The following is a 21,893-nucleotide window of genomic DNA, read 5'->3' as shown; positions in this document are numbered from 1 at the left end:
GAACTGAAAAGGAGATAGTACATGTGTAAGACATAAACCCATTAATGATTAGCAAATATTTAGAACAAAATCAATACATTCATTGATTCTCCTTAATAAGAAACCACTTCTATCAGAGCAACAACCCTTTAACTTTAGTGTGTTCTCATTAATCCCAACAAAGTTAAACAACCAATGAAAGAGTCACTCAGATTAACATGAAAAAACTTGTCTGCTCTCGTGAGACATAAAGCTCCTTCTATCTAGCGTTATTATGACACAGTATTTAGGAAGTTTTGTGGTGTATTAACCACACCGACCTTTTTGTTTCCCACATAAGAAAAGTATCCCCAAATAATCCCATATTATCCCACTGTATGATGTGGCAGATCTTAGTCTTTCTATACCTTCTTTGATTCCCCTCCTCATGCTAACATGCCAAGAGTGGAAATTTCCCTGTGGTGAGCTCAGTGATGAAGTTTATTGTGTCCAATTTCTATACAAATTGGTGGTTTCTGTGGAGTAATACCTCCTCCATTATACTGCAAAGTGACTTTTATGGGCTTCAATTCACTGACGGACCACTCTCCACCTGCCAAAAATGCCAGCAAATATATAATAGGAAATGACGCAGGGGACTTTACTGGAGTGTGGAAGCAAGGAGCACAGCCCTGACCTTTTTTACAGCAAAATGTCAATCCCTCTAAAGCATTTTTTAAATACTAAAGCAGTGCTGTGGCTCTGTGTTAGTCACCATATTCCAAAGTTGTATGTCTCAGCTTGATATTAAATTGATTTCCTTAAAACTTGACAAAGACATCCACACTACTGACAATTTGAATCAGCCTTTAGCTCAAATCACTAAATGTTGAATGAGGCATACTTTCAATCATGCAAACTGAACCTAGTGCCTAGCAATCTGGACTTGGCCATTGTAGACAGCATTCAGCATGGCTCCTGTTCAGAGAGGCTGGCCAGCAGATCAAAATTAAAGCTATCTCTTTGGACGAGGTTACAAGCTCAATGTGAAAGCTGCCTGATAGAAACGATATAATTCAAGTTCATTCTGTCACCTTGCTGTCACATAGTCATTTTCTTTGGCTCTAAGCTTGAAACTGTTGTCCAAATTCAATGGTATGCTGCACATTTTGGCAAAATTTTACCTTAATGTCTGGAATAGATTTACTTATGGTAGTGTTTCATATTTTTTTAGAAACTGAAAATGATGTAAGGCTCGAAATGAATTACTTACTTGTTCCTCTAAAAGAGCAAGACAGTGTGTGTCTGTTTGCAGCACATATGCGCATTACTTAAATTACAGCATGTTTGAACTATGGTAGTTTTGTGCAACAAGAAACAAGATGCAAATGTATTCACTTGGGGTTTCCTTATTTGCATATTATGATTGGAGCAATGTTCTTTTAAAAGTACTTTTAATAAATGTGTGAAATCACTAATTGAGCTCCAGATAAAAAAGCATATCTGGAAACACAAAAATGTAAATTACAGCGTTTCATTACCAAATAGCGCCTTTAATGTGCACAGTGTTGTAGATTAAACAGTAATAGTTTCAGTCCAGCCATGTGTGGAATTTTCCTTTAAGCACTAATACTGTGTGTAAGTGTAAGATGTTTGAGCTGCACTCTCTCACACACACATATACACGTTTTGCATTTGTATAAATCCAATTCATTGTCTGTACATGCCTGTTTGCTTGTCCTTGCATTGGAAAAACGGGTGTGTCCTGCTTTTTGTTTAAGGTGTTGGCCTAAAACTCTACTCCACCATGACCTTAACAATATTTTCCCGGAGCCATGTTTTCATAGGGTGTCTTGGGCAATAACAGTCATTGCTATAATAACAGGAATAATACTAACACTTGTGCCATTGTGTTGCAGAAAAGGCCTCACCCTAAGTGCTATTTATGCTGAGTGGCTCGATCGACCGGGAATTCCTGAGGTATGTAGTGTCTTGCTTTACTCTCTGACATTTGTTATTTGTCAAAATGCAAGATTGAAAATGTTTCTTTTATATACATAATTTATCACATTAAATAAATCATTACTCTTTATGCACATTTGATAAAAACACAGTGCTACCACTGCTATTGATTTTTCAATATGCATTAGGTTGTGCTTAGAGCTTGGCTCTAACAGTGAGTTCTCAATCTCCTTTATAAACAGTGATTAGATTTTACCCATGAAATGAGTAGCTGAAAACTAACAACAGCAAATTAACTCACAGCTCACACAAGCATATATACGTTAAGTGTTAATGTCACAGATATTCTCCCATAAGATTGGCTTCGGGGTTGGGAAGGGATTAAGTTTTAAAGTTTTGGTTTAAACTGATCGCCGATCAAGACAAGACAATCAGTTCAACAATTAAACTTTATTCATAAAACTGCGTCATGTCAGAGTAAAATGAAGTGCTTTGCAAAGTCATTAGAATAAAAGAAAAAAATTATCAAACAGCTTGAAAAACTAGATACAATTAAATGTAAAGACTAATGCACACAAACAGCAATAAAATGCATGTTGTCAAAATCATTAAAGATAAAGTATGAGATGTAAATAAATACACTACAAGTACAAAATTAGTGAGGTTAAAATAGGAAACGTGGCAATATGACTATAAATAAGGTAAAAATGTAACCCCTAACTTTTTATTAGAAAAAAAAATCCCTGAGTGATTTATATGATTAGAAATAGATATGAACAGATCAGATGAGAAAAAGGTAATTAAGAACATGAGTAGTAAGGTTAAAATAGTGGTGAAGTAATTAAGAATAGACAAATAATGATTAGTAATTCAAAAATAAACAACTACAGCTTTCCAATAATGAATAGTGATGAACAAGTGCCAAAGCGCCTAAGGTGTTTGTATTAAGTTGTTTTCAAGTAAAACTTCGCTTTCACTGCATTTGTCTCAGATTAAATCCTGTTCTGCTGTTCTTACCATTCCAGTCACTAGATTGCTGCTTGTGGGACATACAGAGAGCATAACATTACCATTCCATCCCTATCATACTGAATTATATGAGCAGAACTAGCACAGATATTTCACAGGAGACAGCAGGGCTCTTCTTTTGCACTTGAGGTAGTGTGCTTCACATCAACTGCCTGAAGTATATAAAAGGACGTCAACTCAAATTGAAGGATTTATACTAATTAATTAAAGAATGATATAACCTCATGGAGAAATTGCTGTTGTGACACCTATTACCTATCCGTTAGTACTTACTTTCTGCTAAAATGAGACAACATTCAACTGCTTCCTTTGTTGTGGACTAAAAAAATATACTCTAATAATATTACTCAATGTGGATACTTGAGGGATGAATAAAAAGCTAATAAACTAGTTATTAGATCATTAACACCCCCCCCCCCCCCCCCCCCCCCCCCTCAGCCCTTAGTACTGATAGATTTACTGTGTTCAGATAGGAAATCAAAGCTTGCAGTGTTTCATTTTATTTCATTAAGAGTATTTTTGAGTGTTTTTGGGAGGAGTAAATTGCAAGAATAGCAGCTGTAAATAGCAGTGTAATGAAGCTCTTATGATGGAAATTATGTCTCTTATTAGAAGTAAATGGTTGTAAGTATATAAATCATGCGACTTTAATGACTCGTGACTATTAGCTAGAAGCATTCCTCAACCGCCAGACATCGATGGCTTTGCCCGATAACAGCAAGACACCTCACAGCTACAGAAAAAAAAGTTTATAGTTGGTTTGCAAAATGATGTTACGATGACATTTATGACCTCCATCTCAAAGTATCACTATCTGTTCAGTGATCATTATCACGCAGTAAATGCTAGTGTATGCTGTTGAGTCAGAACCATCACCTTTGTTCTCAGACTGGGGTTGTATCTGGACAAGGTGAGCGCCTCTGCCTCTGCCCTTTCACCAAGATAAACCCACGCTCATAGACAGATACTGGATACACACACACCCACTCACACAATCAATCCACTTTACAGCTTCTTCAGTTCTCCCATCTCCATGGTAACTGATCTTAATTACCAGTGTGTGTATGTGCATGTTTGAGTGTCGGTGCTTGTGTAGCTGTCTGGGAACCTTCACCTTCTAGATTATGTGATGATGTAACTGGAGCCTTTCAGGGGGGCCTCTGGGGGCTGTGTGCAGGGGCTGCTGTTTTCTCACACCTGATTGGGTGATGATGGCATTGGCTTAAGTGTTCTCGCCAAGGCTTTTTTTAAATGTTTGATGTGCCAGTCACCTGCTAATAAGATCAGCCTGATCGATCGAGGCATTTTACAAATGCAAGTGCTTATCTATTATGTACACAAGACACAAACACATTTTTAAAGCTTCTCCCCCTCTCCCTCTTTCTCTCCCTCTGCCTCTCATCCATCCCTCTACAATGTACGTGAATTGGAGAAAGGCAGGAAATGGCCTGGCCTAATAATAAACAATGACATTCAGTGATCCCGGAGTAGGAGATGTGGAATGGGAAGGCCACTGCCGGCCTATTTTAGACCTCAGAGTTTGGATGAGTAAGCACTCCATTTAGGATGAATGATCTCGGCGGAGATACTTTGTTTAAATAAAGAACGCGCTTCATTCATCTGCTTTAGGTTTATCATAAATGCAGTTATCAAAGGACCTAGTATCGCACATATTTTAAATTCAATTTAGTGTTAACTGTCTTTCAGGCAGAAATTGAATTCAGATTTTATCTCAACTTTATAAGCAAGAGCAGATTTCAAAAGGAGCCAACTTGGCTTATAAGACAAAGAAAAAAGTGCCAATTACTGAAGCTGAAACTTTCTTAGAGAAGTGGGCTGGCTGTCAAACCTCAAAACTTTTAAATATAGCAGCTCAGCTGTGTTAGCAGCATTGAGGATTAAGATGATGGTGATGATAATTATTAATCTTTTCACTCTGTTATTCAACAAGCTACACACAAACAGGCTCTTATGAACATGCACTAACAAAGAGATGTCAAAGTGAGTGTGCATTTTTTTTCCTTCTCTTGTCTTCAGGGTACTTACTTCCTTTCTTAGGTCCTAACTGTGACTTGAACTCTTGTTTTCTACATCAAGCTCCTTCAAACTGAGCAACTGCTGATCTCAAAAAACACAGCAGAAGCATCAAAGCTGTCACTATTTTAATCAGGTTTTCAGTCTTGTCAGCTCTCTATAGATGTTTTTTTCCCTACATATATGTTTAAAACTGTGTAGAATACAAGCAACAAAGTGCATGTTGCTCTGACGCTCTCACCCGTAATAAAGAAATACAAAGGGCATAGGAATAAAAGATGGCTAATTCCTATACATTCTCAAAAAAAAGTTACCTTCATCTCTAAACAGTAAAAATAAGTAAAAGACAACACAAGAGAAGGTGGTTAAGTGAATTTGAATCCTGACAATTAAAGCAACAAACAAATTAATTTCAAATATTACTTTCAATGTGTATGACCTAAAATTTTTCAAAGATCAAAAACTTTGGAAAGCACTCACAAGCTCTACTGTTATTGCCTGGATTGCAGGACAGGCTCCAACATTAGAGTTTTATGTTATTTAGCCTAAAAATTTGGATTATTAGCGGAAACTACCATTTTGCCACAGTGTCAACAGGTAGTGATGTGAGACCAGACCTCTTCAATGATACATGTAGTCAGGTTATCTTTGGTGTTTCCTTTGCAATTGAGAATTAATTACTGTTGTATGGGGTTTTCACTATAGACTCTATAATATATGGACGTAGACTTCATGACATCACCCATCTGTTTCTGTAACAGGGTTTTAAAGCTAGTTGTCGATGGGTGCCATATTGGTAATGCTGAGCCAAACCTAACCTTGCTTGAGTTTAGGTCATATATTAATATCTGGTTGTGATGAAAGTCACCCCCTTACAATTTGTACAGATAGACAAATTAGGTACTCCGACGCAAGTCATTTTTTGAACCAGGCTGTAAATTTGTTTAATTATGCTGAAAAATATCATCAAAATTATCGTTCTAGTTAATGTAAATTATAAGATCATTTTTTTTACAAGATTTTAAAAAATTATTTTCTAAAGTCATTTTGTGTCACATAAAGTATCATCATTGATTTGAAATACAGCCTACTGTTAAACTCTGTTTTAATATTGGTTAAAATGAATGAAGTATGGCTGTTCAAGAACTCTCTACACTGGGTTTTGATCCCAGAGAGATACAGATAGTGTCAGATTTATGACACATCACAAATTAGCACTTTAACCCGTATGATTTATTCGCTTCTCATGTGTGTTTATGAGTGAGAGGTGTAACTCCTGAACTTCCACACAGTATACCTCATATTGATCCACTGGAGAGACACTAAAGAGGCGGGGGCGTGAGCTCAAGAGAGAGTTTGAGGTAGACAAAAGCCTTGCTATTCAGGGAATGGTAGTGGGGATCCAGGCAGCAAAGGAGCTATGTGTGGTATCCTGTTACACAATGCCAATTTACTGCTTCAACACTCACTACGTTCTATACAGCCCACTCTAACACCTCCTTCTATCTCTGTACCTCTGTGTGTGTGTGTGTTTGTGTGTGTGTGAAGTGCTTGTATTATAATAAACAGAGAACTCAGAACTCAGGCATGAAGTTGTAGTGCTGAACTTTGTATGTATGTGCACAAGATCATACAAAGAAATGTATCCTTAATTTTGTCGCTCCTGTGTGTTTACATTTTTTTGACATTTGTGTGTGTGTGTGAGTGGTTTGACGTTACAATATATTACTTGCATCCTCTCACATCTGTCTCCTTGCTTATACACACACACACACGCACACAAGCCTCGTCGTCATCACTCTGATATGTGATTCACATCACTCGAGCTCTGCTGAAAGCCTTAATAAGGTTAGAGAGTAAGTGCTGTGTGTTTGTGCCTACGAGCTGCTTTCTGTGTGTGTGTGTATGTGTGTAAATGTGTGTGTGTGTGTTTAGTTGCTTGTTGTTTAGGAGATTTTTTTTCCATCCTCCTCCTTCTCCTTCTTGTCTCTCTTCTCCTTCACTCTCCCTCCTTTCTCTCTCATCCTCCGGAGTCAAAATCGCGAGTTTCCGTCAGAGGAACAAGTGATCGCGCTTCCACCTCCTCCTCCTCCTCCTCTTCCCTCTCCTCCCACCTCTCCTCTCTCTCCCTCCCTTTCCTGTCTTGCTCTCTCTCTCTGCCTCTGCAAAGCATTCCACTCTGTCCTGATCACTTGCCCCCGGCTCACTGCTTTCCCGTCTCTTCTGTTGTACAGTGGCTGTATGAAAGGAGCGCCGAGTGGTCACAGGCAAGACTGGTGGGAGAAGTCAAAGCAGAGGTAAGCGCTCTTTCACACCTCCTCTTTCCTTCCTCTGTCTCTTCTTCTTCTCGTCTTCAGGGAGTGGCAGACAGACTCAATGGGGACAGCTCAGATTTGATATATTCCACCTCAGACTCCGTGATTTGATTGTCATCTGATCTCATTGCCGTCTCTTTTCCCCTTATTCAGTTATTCCTCCACTACTCCTCCATGCTGCCTCCTCCCTGTTTTTCTTCCCTCTTTGAAAATGACACTCTTTGTTCCGCTTTGTTTGATACCTTGTCTTATCTTTTACCTCTGTTCCTCTCTCCATCTACCTCTCCTTCGCTCCCTGTTTCAGTCTCTCCCTCTGTCTGTGTCTGAGTGAAGTGCGGCACACAGCGCTGTACATCTGTTGCGTGTCATTCTCTGCTGCCTATCAGGTTTCCTATGAAGCTCCCATCTTGTTCTTGATAGTTCTTCCATTAATAACCAATTTCATCTTTTATCTGTCTTAGATATGCCAAGAATAATTGTCAGATGTGTTCGAAAGCCATGTACAAAAAGAATGCTTGAGGGATTTGGCATCTTAGGAGTGACTCGTCAACTTTATGTTCTGTTAAAGAGTTAAAGCTAACTTTTTTTGACTTTCCTGACACTACCACACTGCTGTGTTTTCCTGAGATTTAACCTGAAGTGGAGGAGAGGAGATAGAGTTTGGCCTTGATAGTGATTGGCTGTTTAATAGAGATCTATGGTGTAGGGAGTTGCTGCGCTCCAGGCTCCGTCACAGCACCGTACTTACACTATTACTCTTTTGTCTCAGCCAGCCGTTTGTGTAGGTAATATATGGAGCACGAGAGGGAGCGCTGAAAGGTCAGAATTAACGTGCGTGTGTAAGGGAGAGGAAGAGAAGGAGCTTTATTGGCTGCTGCATATTTCACAGTGTGTGTTTGTGTGCCTACTAGTGGCTTGTTTTGAGTGTGTATATGCATATCCCTGTGTGCCTTTCCACTTGAGAGCTGGAAAGAGCGCCTTAAGTCTGTTTATGTTTATTTTCTGTCAGAGGATGTGACCACTCTCTTTCTCTATTTTTCCTTTCTCCTCCCCATCCCCGTCATTGTTCCTCCTCTCTGATCCCTTCTCCCTTTTCTCCTTCACACCCCCTGATCCAACTCACTCAAATCCTGCCACTTTGTTGTCTCCCTCTACCTCCACCTTCCCCTCTTTTTTTCCCGCCTTCACCACCTCACCCTCCCTCATCCTCCCTCCTGCAGGTTGTAAAATGGATTCTCCTCAGTCGGAGTCATCAGGGGAAGGGCAGAAAGCGAAAGAGAATAGAGCCCAAGGTGAACTACAAAGAGGTAGGCGACACTCGGATGTATTAAGACGTCTATTCCCTCTGCTCTACTTCTTACTCCTGCAAGTGTCCCTCTCTCTGCTTTAGCGGCTGGAGTCAGTATTTTGTTTTCTAGACAACACAATTATCCCCATGTGTGTTTACATGTTGTGTCTGCAAGGACAGACAACCCTGTACTTGTTTAAGTCTGTGTTTATGTTGTGTCGTCCTCCATGTAGTTAACCTTTTAAGAGCTTGTATACATCACATACCTCCTCCTGTTTGTGTGTGTGGTCATGGGATTGTGTCAGTGTGGATGTGGAGGAGGGTTGGAGGCCTCATCATCCTGTCCTTTGATTCTACGCTTCTTTGATACATCTCTTCCCACACTTTGCTGTCAATTCACACAGTTTACTCCCAAATAAAGTGTCGAAAAATGCCTAAAGATATCCAAAAACATGGTGTGTAAAGTGTTAATGAGGCCTCTCCAGGGATGGTTAATCCCCTCCTCTTACTAATTGACACACACTCTTGCGCACACGTCTATATCATTAATGAATGCACACTGATCTATAAGCCACACAGGGCCAGAAGTCATTAGTGCGGCTGGAGCAGCTTTTATACATCACTCAATATGCTCATATATTATATATATATAACTGCAGGAAACATGTGCAGAACCTCTCATCTTTTGCACGGAGCATTTAATGGTGTGAATACGTTAGGGTGGCGCCCCTGGGTGTCTTTGTATTAAATTTTGGAAGGAGAAATAAAACATTTATTCTTTGCTGAGAATATTGTTTGTAGTCAGCGACTTCTTAGAGCTGTAAATGTTCCTTTTAACACTGAGGACCACAGCTCTCAGAAAAGTTGTGCATTCTTAATCTGCAGCTTATTTAAAGAGTGTTTAATGTTACGTTGGAACATAGTTTACCTCCAATTGTAATGTGCTGTAATGTAGCCTGCAGTGAATGAAATGCCTGCAGAGTCTGAGGCCAGTCCAGCCCCCCCCCAACCACCTGATGCCTACCGTCTGGTGGATTTACAACGTACACACACATACATTCACTTCTAAGGGGGCAGCAAAAAGGGCCTCTTCCTGTGGAGAGGGGGGCAGCGAGTGCCGAAATCAGCCTCATGAAAGAATAGCCAATTACTGTCCACTTGGCCGTACACAATAGTGAGAAAAAAGGAGGGAGGGACGGATGGATGGATGAAGAGAGGGAGAGAGGGGGGAAGTAAGGGCGGGGCCGTGGGAGGTCAGCGTTTGAAGTTACACCATAAAAGCCATCCTGAAAGGAAACACGAAGTGACCCCTCCCCCCCCCCTTTTCCATCCACCTTTCTCCCCCTGTGGCCAAACCCTTTCTCTCTCCTCCACCTCTACGTCTCCCTCCCCTCCCTTTGTTTCTGTGTACAGAGCAAGCCCCATAGATGGACCAGGTGTATTTTATATTACTCCTTCATGTACTTCAAACACCAAACAGCCCAATTTCCACCCGTCCCCACCTCTTTTCATCTACCTCTCCTCCCTTACTCTTTTTTTTTCTTTTCCTGGATCTGCCAGCCAGTTGCAAAGCTATAAATCACCCAATAGACCTGATCTGCAGTGGTGGAAGGAAGGTGGTTAAAACTCAGGAGACAGGAGGATAGACAGGAAGGAAAAAGTTCAATCAGGATCAAGAGTGATTAGAGAACTTGAGAACACAGCAACCAAAGTGAAGTTTGAAAAAAACAAACAGCGTCACTGCTGGGCGTTATGTTTCTCATGTGGTTATGTTATAGATCAGTTCAAACTGAAATGGAAACATTATGAGCCACAAAATGATGCACTTAAGTGGAAAAAAATAAAAGTGGAAAGGCGAAAGCAGGGGATGCTTCTGGAAAGAGGATAAAGAGGTGATAAAATGACCGCATGGAAAGGGAAAGTGAGGATGAAGAAAAAAGAGAAGAGAAGAGCAAACCTTACAGAAAGCGGTGTTGATGGATTTTTTGAAGAATTGAGGCAAGAGTGAGACCAGTCGTGACTCAGAAGTCGATGGTTATGTATTCCAGTAAGGTAATGAATCGGTTGCGGGAATTTGAGGGAATGAGGATTTCTGAAGAGATGAGGAAAGCACACCAGAGATGAAATATTACTGGACTGGTCGGGTGATGTAAGAGTGGTTAGGAGAAGAGGAATGAGACAGCGAGAGGGGAAATACAGAAACTTTTAGTGGGCAAGAATTAGGCAGAGACAGGGTCGCATTTAGCGCTAATGACATCATGGATGATTAGGAAAAACACACACACACTCACACACAAACTCACACACTCTCAAAAAGCTTAAGATACACTCAATGGTACAAGCCAGACACCCCCTGCAGAGCAGCCATAGATCTGGTCCATTTAATAGAGTCAAAGTTTATTACCAACTTCCTCTTCGCCTGTGTTTCTGTTGTGTTATTGATTCACAAGCATCTTGCTGCGTGCGTAGGACTTCTTTTTTGTACACGTGTAACTTGGGTGTGTGCGGGCTAGGAGCGTGCACGTGTCCAGTCGTTGTGGAGAGGTCTGCAGGAGGATATTAGTCACGCCTGCCTGGTAATGGGCCTCATTTTGCTCTCATTTTCATCTGTGGTCTCCGTAATGAGAGGGTCCGTCTGCCCCTGCTGATCAGGACAGGAAGCCCTGTAGGGGGAAAGAGCCGTGAATAGCGGGAGGCCTCGGCTTGTTTTCCTGGGAACGATGTGCTCCTCTGCTCTTACTGTAAAGATGCTGTCTGGGTTGTAATTGATCTGAGTCATGTATTGATCTACAGGACTCAACCATTAAATGACTCAAAAATGATCGATAGGCATAACAACAAACCTGATCGTTCCTTGAAACCTCAGAGAGCTGAGTTTCCACAGAATATCTTCAACAGGGGTTCACAGAGTAACTGGGTGTTAATGTTTTATTAATGTGGGACTTCTTTTCAAACATTATGTGAACTCTTCACCTGTAAAATGATTAAAACTGCAGTCAAGCTAAACCTTATTGGTTTCACTAATATCTGTATCTGAATGACAAAGATCAGCAGTTATTTCACTCTTTCCTGCATTGGAAAGCAATTTATTTGATGGTGTCTGGCACATCTTTGGTGCAGATGTAATAAGGTTCTGTATATAGAAAGTGTTTAAATAGCACTTCCCTGGAAAAACAAATCCAGGAAATGGTGTAATCCTGATTCCTTATTTCTTAAGAAACTGTTCCATACCGAGTTATTCTTAACTTAGCATTGTTCATGTGCACAATTCTTTTATCATCGTTATTTTGATATAGACAACAACCATACATTATCTTAAATATGATGCATATTATAAAATGAGAGTAGGTATAGCAGTTGTGTTTTTGTAATCTACAGCATATGTTGTGAGACAATAACATCCCATTGGTTGCACAAAAAAGTACAGAGCATAATTTGTCTCAGAACAAGGACACCTCTCTGTGTGCCACATTAACCTCACAGATGGAGCAGAATAGGTAGAAGATGAGTCAGCCTCCATATCAGTCTCACCCTGTCACCTCATTTGCACCTTCATGGCAGTCTGCACCTTCCTGCTCAATGATACGGGTTACTGTGAAAACATGAACTGCCAGGTTTGTGTTTGTGTCTGAGGACATGTCAACAGCAGCAGGTTTGGAGGAACAGTCTGTCCTCGAACTTTGGTGTCGTCTGTTTTCAGTGGTAGAGTTAAATTTATTTCTGATCTATCTCTGAGGCATTTGAGAAAGATGGTTTACATATTGTGTTTTATATTTGTTGGTTTTACAAATGAATCTTTCTTACAGGTGTGTTTTGAAACACTAAGGCTATGAGGCTGTGGTAATTGGACCAGCTGGTAATACTTGAAAGAGATGACTGACATATTTATAATGACATATAATTGCCATATGTGGTAAATATTTCTTGACCTGTCAACCAGGTTGTCTCCATGGAAACTGATTTAACCTCATTATTAGTTAAGTAAGAGCATCAGATCTTGAGAAAAGCCACAGAAACAAATCTTAAGACTCTTGAAGCATAACCAAAGCAACTATTTGTACCAGCTTATAATAGCTGTATTTGAGAAGCATATGAAACTCAGGTGAGCTCCTACTGGCTGTCAAGTGACAACTGCCGGTTTTGAAAACACAACCGATATGGGAGCATAGAAAAGTGCAGTTCTTCAAGTGTCAACTTTGGGCAGGCTCTAAAAGCCAAAGGAACTTCCTTGATTAACTGCTCATTTTTACAGCAGGATTAAACGTATGATAAGGCTAATAATTGCACATTAGACACGATTAGAGGCGTGGCTTATTTGGCTATCAGGTTGACGTGTTTTAGCTGTCTGTAAATCTGTTAAAAGATGGCTTTAACGCCACCTCTTTGCTGGTTTTTAGAGTAGTCGGAGGTTATTGGAGGCAGCCGGGTTTTTGTATAGGCTTCATTATGCCTCCTCCAAAAAACAAAAAAGTGATGCCACTGAGATCAGGATTACGTTTTATTTAAATCGTGGCAAGTGATTAACAAAAATACCACAATACTTCAAGCATATGCCAGTTTTTTCATCAGTTTCCAGAATTTTTCCAGTTGAGCTTTATCAACTGTTCGAAGTTTTAATGGAAACATTCAGCTCCACTGCAAAAAGACTACAGAGTAAAATTACTCCAAAAGACCTGTGCTTTTAGAAGTGCAGGTACACCATTACTACACAGGTAACCCTCTATTATTTTTAAATAGATTGTGAACCCAAAGAGAAATCCTCTGTGTTGTGGTAAGTGCGAGGTTTATGGTTTGACGGGGGCGGTAGTAGAGGTAACTGAAGCCCCTCTGGGAGGGTAAACATCAGGGAGCGCATAATCAAAAGGCCTTTTCAGTTGGGTGTGGTGTGCAGGTGGCGTACAGAATACTTCTGTGCCTCATGCTGCGTCTGACAGTAGAGGATGGGAAAAAAAGACAGTAGACTAATGAGGAAATTGTTTCAGTCTGTGTTGATCTGAGCCCAACATTTTGTTGTTTTTCTCTTGCAGCCTATCACTTCCTCTTTTAGCCGTTTATTTAGAGTTTGACCAGTGTGCATGAAATATAGCACATCCGCTTGGTAATAGTGTTTTCATGGCAGCTGTGTTGTTTGTTGTTTTCTTGGATAAGATGTCACCACTTCAAAGTCCCCTCTGCCATATTCAGATATGTGAACTCCCTCTCCGAGCCGTGTTGACGGGGACGCAGCACACATCTGGTTTTCCTTCATCTCTGTTCTCTCATCTCTCGCTCGCTGTCTTCCTTTCCCTTACACTTTTTCCTCACTGATGCTGTCTCTGTCTTTCTGTTTCTCTCCCTCTCGCACTCTGATTTATTGGCAATGAATCAGGGATGAGGGAGTATGCCGGAGGAGAGATGGGAACATTCAGGGAAATGGCTGTTTCCGGCCAGACTTCATCACATCAGGATAGGAAATGGTTGGAGGGGTGTGTGTGTGTAAGTCTGTGTCTGTGTGTTTCTGCATTATCAGACCAGCTGGGGATCAGCTAAGTGCTGCTCAGACTGAGGCCACTACTGTGAGCCACGACCTCGAACAGTAGTTGTGATTGTTTTTAAATGAAAGCAAAAGTTGAGCTTCGCGCACATGTGGCAAGACATACTGAGCTCCTCCTGAAGAACGCATCCTGTTGCACAATGAATTTTGTTACAAGACGGATTATTATGTTTCGCTCTTTGCCTCCTTTTAAGGGTCAAATTCAGGTTGATGGTGTTCGTTACCTCCTTTAATCTTCACCTTATCACGATGAAGGTTGTTTGAAGTGTGAGTGAGGCCCATGATTGGACAGTGCCACGACAGACTAGTGATAACTGAGGTCAAGCAAAGTCTACCAGTATTTTTGTGATCCTGTGGGCTTCTTTGGTGTTGTTTCTTTCAACAACAGAGAATTAATGTTGTATACCTGAGGTCTGAGGTGTGAACACTGTAAAATATAACCAGAGGCTGTTTGGAGTTTCCTTAACACAGCGTCTGACCTCTTGTTTGGGCATGAGATGAGTTGAAAAATGGGATTAATCCTAAGTCCTGTTGACACCATGAACCGTCATTGGCACACTTCTTACACTTATAACTTAAAAAAAAAAAACACATCACAAATGCATAAAGAAAAAATCTGCACAAGTCTTTTGTGTCAGGTTATGACAATTTGGGCCTTGGAGAGATCATGAAGCAAAACTAGATGATGCTTTTGCAGGCCATTAGATGTGTTGCATGACTTCATCTTGCACTCTGTGTCAGCTCAAGTATAAAAGTAATGGTTTGAAGGTTTGCAGAGCTCTATGAACTCATTGTCTCATAAGTAAATGGGCTGTTTTGTGAGTAATCTCTGAATCACCAATTTTTAACTGCCCCAGATTTTTGAAGGATGTTTAGCAGTGCCTGATTGTGTTCTGTGTGGGCTTCGATAGGTCACCAGAGCTGACAGAAGAAGTGCTGATGTATAGATTGAAAGATAGCTGACATCCATGGAGTATTCACAAATGGACCTGATGTCGAGAAATGTCTCTAAAAGATGCAAAAAGGATGTTTTTATATGCAGTACACTGGCATTCACAGATAACAAGGACACAAGAGCACGCATACTGTACCGTAGCCGTGGCCGGATGCATTATTACATTCCTTTGAGTACACTAGATGAAAGGTCCCTCAAGGCTGAACTCTGAGAGAGATTAAGAGATAGTGAAAGAGCATGAGAGAATCAGAGGAGAGGGTGAGCCCAGGGCATCTAAAGAGACAACAGAGCTGGAGTAAACCAACAGATCGATAATGGTATCACTGACTTTTGTCATTTTCTGCAGAGACTGTTGTGAAAAGTGCTGACAAGGAGGAGCAGGTTGTGCAGGAATCAAGGGATCAGTTTGGCAAACGTTTCCTGATTCATCTTTTTCATTGATACGCTGTGGAGCAAACACACATGCAAACAAAGTTTTCAGAGCTGAGGTAACCTGCTATAAAATCTGCATATCATTCCTCAGAATAACTGTCCACATACTTTACTGCAGTGTTTACTATATGCGCCCCAAGGGTTCACCCTGTAAAAGTCATGCCGTGTCATGACAGGATATGGCTGAATAAACGGACAGTGAGTTAAATCCACACAATGTCTGCATAAAATATTGCGTCTCGCTAGTCTGTATGTTTGAAGTCCTTTGAGCGATAGAAAATCTGGCTCTGATCCTGACAGAATAAATAACATTTTAGGGATTTCTATAAGACACTTTATTTATCACAAATTGATCCACCAGACAGCAGTATTGATGAATTTCTGAGCAACATTAACCTTCCAAAACTGCAACCAGACCAGGGAATGGTTTAGACTCACCCCTCACTATAGAGGAACTCTTAAAGCACTGCAAGACATGCCCAGTAATGAAGCCCCAGGTCCAGATGGTTTCCCAGCAGAATTCTATAAGGCGTTCTGGACCACACTGGGACCTACATTTTCCCAAACGGACTTAAAGATCAAGGGAAAAGGTAAAATGACTAAAAAATGAATTCAGCTAGCATTACCCCACTACTAAAACCAGGGAAAGATCTCACACTTCCATCCAGTTACCAGCCAGTGTCTCTAATAAACGCTGACCTCAAAATAATCAGCAAAGCCCTCGCCAGAAGATTAGAAACAGTAACTCCTCTTATCATACACTGTGATCAAACAGGCTTTATAAAGGGCAGACATTCTTCCACTAATATGCGCAGACTAATAAATCTGATAGATTATGCCACTGCACACAATCTAGAATACACAATCATCTCCTTAGATGCAGAAAAAGTGTTTGACAGCGTTAATTGGAAGTTCTTATTTGCAACACGGAAGAAATTTGGATTCGGCCCATCTTTACTGATTGGTCGAGGATTTTGTATATTGATCCAAATGCATGTGTCAGGACAGATGATCAAACTTCTCCCATCTTCAGTCTGCAAAGGGCACCAGACAGGGTTGCCCACTCTCTCCCCAACTTTTTGCTATCTTTATTGAACCCTTAGAATATAATATAATATAATATAATATAATATAATATAATATAATATAATATAATATAATATAATAGAGTAGAATGGAGTGGAATGAAATAGAATAGTACTTTATTGTCATTGTAACAAGTACAAACAAAAGTAAGAAAGTGTAAGTGCAAAAAGGAGGCCCATAAGAAAACAGATGATGGCAGCTTGTCCATCATTGTCCAGTTCAGCCAGCCTCCACCTCCACAGGGTCCAGGACTGAGCTTCTTCAGTCATGCTCTATCTCTGTCACAGCAGGTGAAGCTCTCCCAACATGGCGTTGGAGTCTGATGTTTGCTCCGTTAGCCATGTCTGTGAATAGCATGATGCTACTCTGCCTTCTGGTATTCCCTCTGTTGCTGGGTTAGCATGGCTAGCTCGTCCATCTTATTGGAGATAGATCTTACGTTCCGAATAACAATGGATGGAAGGACAGGTCCATGTTGTCACTTCTTAGCTCACACCTGATAACCAGCACGTCATCCTCACCTCCCTCTCCTCACCTTGGGGGAAGACATCAGACCTTACACCAGTTAGCATTGACATGCTACAGACTGCTAACAGCTGAGTTCACATGTAAACAATTTGGCCATGGTTACATTTAGGATCTCCAGACAAACACAGGAGAAAAAGTAGTAAAAAATATCACTGAAGCCACAAAAAGTTTGGTGTCCATGACCAACAAATGAGCCATACAAAGTAATGATCCACTCCAAATACAAAGATTACAAAAAAGAGACAAAAAAAAATTACAAGAAACATACAAAAAAGAGAGAGCTGCTGCAAAAGGCAGCCATTGCCAACAAGGCGGGGCCTAGCAACTTTTAGCAGCCGGAATCAGACAAAATAAAGAAATTAAAGGGATTCACGGTAAAAGTATAGAACACAAGATAAGTCTCTATGCTGGTGATGTATTTCTTTTCCTCAAGAACTCACAAAGGTCTCTTTCTCATACAATCACACTCATTAACATATTTTCATTAATTTCTGACTACTCCATCACTGGTCTACAACTACTGTTTTCCCTTTCAACTGCACTTTCCAGAGTATTCCAGATATAACACTACATTCAGAGAATATTAAATACTAAGGAATAAACATCTCCCCCAGTCTTTCTGAACCAATGAAAAAAAAAAAAAAAGAAGAAAGAAAATCTGGCTCTGTAACGCACAGTTACACCTGAAGTTCATGACATCTGCGCTGATGAAAAGTTAAAGGGTCCGTTTTGATAGGTAGTAAAAAGCTATAGAATGAGAATGATGAAGCAAATTAAACTTTATCAGCGTTGCAAGTGTTTCGTGATGAGAAGATTTATTTAGGGAGATGGGAGGAGAGGAGAGAGAGGAGATGGCTCCATTTGTGTTGTGTTAATGAGGGAGAGCGGCACAGAAAGAGAGAAGGAGAGTGCCAGCGTGTATTTGTCTCATTTATCACTCAGCGGCAGTTCTGTTTTCGGGGTCATTTGAAGCTCACTGCCTGTCTCATCTCGTCCGGGGACTCCCTGCTGTCTGCGTGCGCGCATACATGTATATGTGTGTGTAAATGGAAAGGTTTACGGTCAAAGAAAAAGGGTGCAGAAGTCAAACGGCCAGAGTTTGTGATGCTGACAACCCTTTTTATGGGAGGCACAGCTGCTCAGAAACACCACTTTGGGCTTCATGACTCTCAAAGAGCACACCCATGCCCGCTCACATGCACACGCACACACACAAGTCGAGGCCATGAGTTGTGGTATAGGGAGTTCTGGGGCGTAGTTGCACAGAGCAAGAGTAGCTTCAACAGGCTTTTCACTGAAGTGGTCAAAAAGAACACACACCCTTCCACAAAGACCCACATACACACACATGTACACACATGCATACTGAATCCCAGAAGCATTTGAGTGTCATTAAAGTGCAGCTGTGTTTGTCTTTCCAGCACACATGGAAAACACATCAGGGAGAGTAAAAGAGGGAGAACACCGCCCTCTGAATACGTCTGCCACAATACGTACAAAACAAGCACTTTGTCCCTCACATAAATACACATTTTTCTTTTTGGCATTGATTCAAACAGAGACACTGAGTTAAACACACCCCTGTTAAAATGCACTGTAGCGTGGAGGTGTCTGAGTTAAACCCAGGGGCACTTTAGCCAGATATTTAGTGTAGGGTCATGTTCAGCATTAGGGCTGGGCTGTTAAAAGGAGCCCGCTTTTTAGTGTTGAGAAATGAATCAATGCTTTTCACATAAAAGCTGATTTAGGCGTCACCTCATAGGTGCAGTACGTAATGCTGTGGTTTGGTGCGGCTGTGTGCACTGAGTTCGAAAACATCTGTCTGTCCTGGTATAATGACTGGGGAGCCGACAACAGGCTTGGACGCCCAGATTCACACACACACATAAAAACAGAGTTACTGTGAGTTTCGTGCAAATGCCTCAGGTTGTAGGTTGTAGAAGTTATTTGTGATGAAATCATTTGAAAAAGTGTCCATGAATGACTTCTTGTGCCTTTTGTGGTAACATGATCATCAGTGTTTATTTTTCCTCTAAGCCATAGCACTTTTTCAATCATTAGTTCATGGGAAACAGGAACAAAACTTGCGCTCTAACCATTTTTTTATTCATATGGCTTATTGCCAAGAACCCAAAAGTGCAAATAATCCTGGAGTAATTCCAGATGGAGGAAACATATTTAAAACCAGTCATTCTCTAAAATGGGTCAATAAAAATTAAATTTCCAGACTTGCCAATCATTTTTGCTACCAAGTGAAATGAGTACTGGTTTAAAAATATATTAGAAAATTGGGAAGAAAAATCCATCTCATTTCCTAAATCCCATGCCATTTCCTCCTCATATTCAGTCTGAATATTATTCAGAAATCCAAATATACCTGCTTCACTTTCAAATAAGTCAAAGTGAAGCTGGTGCAAGGAAATGTTTGGCATTAAGGCTTCAAAAGTACCTTTGATGTAAAATCATTTCCACTAAAATGTCAGTGATTCCATTACTAGTCTTTAACAAAAATAGCGGCCTTTCTGATTACATTTTCCCCTGTTAAAAGGCAAGATTACAAACACATGAACCCCCTGACAAGGCTCAGTAGTGATGAAAATGTTGTATCACAACACCACACTGTGTCATCCTCGCTGCCAAGGGATGACAACATGGAACAACTGTTTTAATCTCCCTAAAAGTCTGTAGTAATCTAGTATTAAGGCAGGCAGACAGACAGACACGTATGAAAGCCATTCGCTTGTTGCCAATGGCCACGCTGCAGGCGACAGCTTCAGCTCCTCTCTCCCCAGACTGGGGTATCATGTGTTGCAGAGCGGGAAGTTGTCTTATCGTTGAAAAGAGACAGAAAAGATCGTGTTCTGGGGTTTAAATGCAGAGTAAACAACAAGTTTCAGATTTCTTTCCATCTGTTTTTCTTGTCGGTTCTTCTCTGTGATGCTTTTTCTTGCTCCATCTGTGATGTCTGCTATCATTTTATAATATCTTCTGTTTTTTTTATGTGCGTCTGTGACTCCACAGCTGTGTGTGTACGTCTGTCTGTGCAACAGATATCTGGGCTTGGTCCATCCCACATACCTCTTTCAGCTTAGACTGTTTAAACCCAGCATAGCAGACAACACACACACACACACACAAAGGCAAACATACAAACACACTCACACAGACGTATAAAGACACACTCAGAGTCCCTTCCTGAACATGACCTTTCTCTCTGATGGCTCTGGCTATGCTCGTCTCCCCCTGCTGTCTCCTCTTCCCCTCTGGTCCCTCGCTGCCTCCTCCTGTTTGACGCCGTCTGCCAGAGTCATCCCATCTCTCCTCCTCCCTCTCTGGCTCTCTCCCTCTTTCTCTCTGCCTCTTTCAACAGTGGCAAGATGCTATCTCTCCATGCTGGAGGTCATCACCGGTGCATGTTTGTGTTTTACCCATATTGTTGTTGACGTCCAGCTAAACCTGGCTTGAATGAACAAATCCTGGCAGCCTCTGTGTGTGTGTATGTCTGAGACTGTGTGTCTGAGACTGTGTGTGTGTGTGTGTGTCTTTATTGACATTCAGAAACCTACTAAATGGCACGGCAAAATGGCCGAGACTCAGTTGGAGTTCTCCGACCACTCCAAACATACACGTATGTGAGTGCCTTTGTGTGTGTGTGTGTCTGTGCCCTATTAACCCTCGTAATTATTATAAACAGGAGCAGCAAACAGTGGTTATATTTATCCAAAACCCCTTAAAGGAAAGTGCTGTGTGGCTGTTAACCACCATTGTTTTTATCTCCTCATAAGGATAATATTTAACCAGGACCCCCAGGCTGCTCTCACCCTCTCAGGATGAGGCCAGAACAAATGACATGAGGAAATTAAACTTTGGTGCTCTGCTATTTTCAGCCTTAGCCACATTTTAAACTTCCGTACCTTATGTGTTCAGGGTGTTATCTCCGAGATAACCAGATGTGCTGTTTGAATGCATGTGTTTGTGTGTGTTTGAATATAGAGTAGAATCCAGTAGGATGATTTGCGATTAAGGTGCTACTTCTCCAACAGAATAGAAATCAGCCTAAGCAGGATTTAGACCATTACAAAATAATTTGTCTGTCCTGTGATTTCTTAACTAGGGATCCAACTTTTCTGGTCCCGAGTGGGATATCGATATTGATACCGATACCAGTACCGAGACAGATAGCGATTCTGATAGTGAAACTGAAACCGATACTGAAACTGATAGTGAAATCGATAGTGATACCAATAGTGATAGCAATACCAATAGTGATACCGATAGCGATACCGGTAGTCATACCAATAGTGAAACCGATGGTGAAACCGATAGTGATACCGATGGTGATACCGATACCTTGGCTTTGGGTATAGACTGATACCAATACTGATCCGATACCAGCGTTAACCTGCATGCTCTACTGTGGGATTAGACTGGAAATGTTTTGAGTAAAAGACAAAAATTAGTACATATCGAATTACTGAGGTTGATATTTTTTTTAACTCTGAGTTTTGAATATTGGTTAAAAATGCTTCTTAATTTACAGAAATGACTATTTGATTGTAAAATGGTATACCTTGTAGACTAAATCAAAGTTTAGCCTTTGTATCAAGTTTGGAACAGTCCTTTACCACCGATACCCGATCCAGCTTTGAGGGGCTGGATTGGGGCTGATACCCGATACCAGGATCAGATCGGTGCATCCCTAGTCTTAACAAATGTGTATAAAAAAGTAGTTTTCTGCCTTCACAATGTATTAGGAAACAAGTGGTATTAGAG

The 21,893-nt window shown here is 40.9% G+C and overlaps 1 protein-coding gene across 3 annotated transcripts in view; it reads left to right on the top strand.

The window, feature by feature from the left end:
* The window catches only part of aopep (aminopeptidase O (putative)), an 86,285-nt gene that overhangs the window by 37,465 nt on the left and 26,927 nt on the right, over nucleotides 1-21,893 (top strand). For all 3 annotated transcript variants that reach the window (XM_074670482.1, XM_074670481.1, XM_074670479.1), the window contains exons 12-14: nucleotides 1,878-1,938; nucleotides 7,218-7,280; nucleotides 8,519-8,605. In XM_074670482.1, coding sequence (XP_074526583.1) covers nucleotides 1,878-1,938; nucleotides 7,218-7,280; nucleotides 8,519-8,605 — 211 coding nt within the window. The remainder of the gene's footprint in view (nucleotides 1-1,877; nucleotides 1,939-7,217; nucleotides 7,281-8,518; nucleotides 8,606-21,893) is intronic.

Source organism: Halichoeres trimaculatus, unplaced genomic scaffold, assembly GCF_033239565.1.
Source record: "Halichoeres trimaculatus isolate MK-OKI-2021-1 unplaced genomic scaffold, fHalTri1.1 fHalTri1_scaffold_5, whole genome shotgun sequence".
Classification (NCBI taxonomy): domain Eukaryota; kingdom Metazoa; phylum Chordata; class Actinopteri; order Labriformes; family Labridae; genus Halichoeres; species Halichoeres trimaculatus.
Note: the sequence above shows the minus strand (reverse complement) of the source record. Positions and strands in the feature narration are given on the sequence as shown.